At 45.1% G+C, this 2,500-nt stretch overlaps 1 protein-coding gene across 2 annotated transcripts in view; it reads right to left on the bottom strand.

The window, feature by feature from the left end:
* The window catches only part of atg2a (autophagy related 2A), a 35,282-nt gene that overhangs the window by 22,339 nt on the left and 10,443 nt on the right, over positions 1–2,500 (bottom strand). For both annotated transcript variants that reach the window (XR_013937325.1, XM_080525037.1), the window contains exon 17: positions 335–503. Coding sequence is in view for 1 of the 2 variants with exons in the window: in XM_080525037.1 (XP_080381163.1) it covers positions 335–503 (169 nt within the window). In the remaining variant the exon portion in view is untranslated. The remainder of the gene's footprint in view (positions 1–334; positions 504–2,500) is intronic.

Below are 2,500 nucleotides of genomic sequence, written 5' to 3'. Positions count from 1 at the left end.
GGAGGGATGATGTGATGTGCCTGTCTGAAGGAGGGATGAAGGAGGGATGAAGGAGAGATGAAGGGGGGATGAAGGGGGGATGAAGGAGGGATGAAGGAGGGATGAAGGAGAGATGAAGGAGGGATGAAGGAGGGATGAAGGAGGGATGAAGGAGGGATGAAGGAGAGATGGTGATGTGATGTGTCTGTCTGAAGGAGGGATGAAGGAGGTATGAAGGAGGGATGAAGGAGAGATGAAGGAGGGATGGTGATGTGATGTGTCTGTCTGAAGGAGGGATGAAGGAGGGATGAAGGAGGGATGAAGGAGAGGTGGTGATGGTGATGTGCCTGTTTACCTCCTCTGTCTCGAACATGGTGCGGTTGGAGGAGAAGGGGGAGCTGGTCTTCTCCTGGAGCTCACAGGGGTTCTCAAAGGACATGGTGCCCAGGTCCCTGGTCAGCCCCAGGCCTAGCCCCCCCAGCCCAGAGCCCAGACCCTCACCCCCGCTCACACGCACCGACAGTCTACGGAGGGAGAGGGTGGGGGGTTAAAGGAAACCATTACATGACTGTTTCTTTTAGATTAACTGACACCGAACACTGATGTACTGATGACACCACATTATTTCTTAGTAAAAGTAAAATGGCTAACTGTTTTTATTTGGTAATGCGATCACAACTGACTTGACTTAAGGTTTCTTACAAAACCCAGTAAAGAACCACCTTTAACTCTATAAGTTCTACTATAAATTCTATTACCTGCAAAAATGAACATTGAATTCTATTAGGTGACTTCAATAAGAACTGGCTTGCTAAATCTTCGAGCAAAAAAAAAAAAACATCTTTAGAAATCAGAACCTAACTGGTTAATTAGTGAGCCCACTAGAGTTACACCTACATGTCAATCTCTGCTTGACTGGATACTGGTCTCACACCCAGATAGATTCTTAAAAGCAGCGGCTATGTCTTGACTGCCTTAGAGATCGTTCAGCTGTGTACTGTACCTGGAAGATTAAGGTACCAAAACTCCCACCCAAATGAATTCAAATCAGGCAAAGCAAGAACATGAATGTAGATCGATTTATTAATGACCTCAGTGTTTCCTCCAGGAATTTGTACAATGGTGGCGGGTAGCGTTGACCAGCGCGCGCTCGCGATTTTTTCCGCGTGCACGCGCATGAAACGCGCACGCGCGCTCAAAACAACGACGTAATTTCAGCCAAAACTCGAGGATGGCCCAAAAAAATAAAATGTTTTCCCGTACTTCTCCCGTGTGTCTCTTATTGTCTGTGTCTGCATGTTTTTCCAGCATGTAATTCCGTTGTCAATAAAAAATTCGTCTCCCCTTCTTTTCATTATCATTATGGAGGCTTTATGGTTGTTGTAACTATTATGGGAAGCGGTTGACACAGTAGCCGCTTTTCGTGTACGCTGCAGTGGATCCCTTCACAACGCAGAAGAAAGAGGAGAGAGAAAACATTGTCAATGTGCAGGGAAGAATCATGTATCAGCAGGGTTCAACAGTAACGCTTGCCTGGGGCAAGTAAAAAAATTCGCCGGGTTTGTTTGCGCGAGCCCGAAGACGCTGCTGGATCCTGGATCTGTTTACCTGTGTGCAGGAAGAAAAACAGACGGAGCAGGCGCCAGACCAGACTAGATGATTGTGGAGTGAAGAGATTATTAAAGCGTACGCGATGCGACGGGTGATCGACAAGCACGTACACTTTCATAATATCTTCACTCCACGATCATCTAGTCTGGTCTGGCGCCTGCTCCGTGTTCTTCCTGCACACCGATGCACAGATCCAGGATCCAGCACCGTCGTCGCGCATATTGTAACATTTGAAGTAGTTTGTAGACTACACGCAGCCTAGATGTATTCGACCAATCACAAAACAGTTTTGCAAGCGCGTCGCTTCGCGCTTGTGGGTGTGTCTAGCGATGTGAAGGTCTGAAAAGCGGCCTAAATCTTTATTTATTTATTTTTTTGAGAAATCTGAATGGTGGCGGAGGAAATTCCATCGTGGCGGTCCGCCACGATGAAATGCATGTAGAGGAAACACTGGACCTACTTGCAATTAAATGGGACAGGTACCAACTCATACCAAATGCTTAGGGATTTCTTTTACTCCGAATTCACTGAAGTATTAGATAGACATGTTCCCTTGAAATCTATCAAAGTCAAGGGAAGGCATCTTCCCTGGATAACCTCCAAGCTCATTAGCATACTCATTAGCATACATTACCAGTACCCTCTCTGTTTAAAAAGGTTGATGGTTCCCTTCTCTTCTCCTTATCAATTGAGACATCCTGTTAATCTCTTTTTTTTTGTTCCTGCTATCTTGCTATTCTAAAACTATGGCTAGGAACGCATTTATGTTTAAAGCTCCGTCTGCTTGGAATAATCTGTCTGCAAATATTACATCTTTATCATCTTTCCACCTGTTTAAAAAAGCACTGTCCGTTATAAGCTCAATTGTACATGTCCATTATAATATCACCTCTCTTATAAAGATACACGT

Source organism: Nansenia antarctica, assembly GCF_963989245.1.
Source record: "Nansenia antarctica genome assembly, chromosome: 3".
Lineage (NCBI taxonomy): Eukaryota > Metazoa > Chordata > Actinopteri > Argentiniformes > Microstomatidae > Nansenia > Nansenia antarctica.
This window is presented reverse-complemented; position numbering and strand designations above follow the sequence as displayed.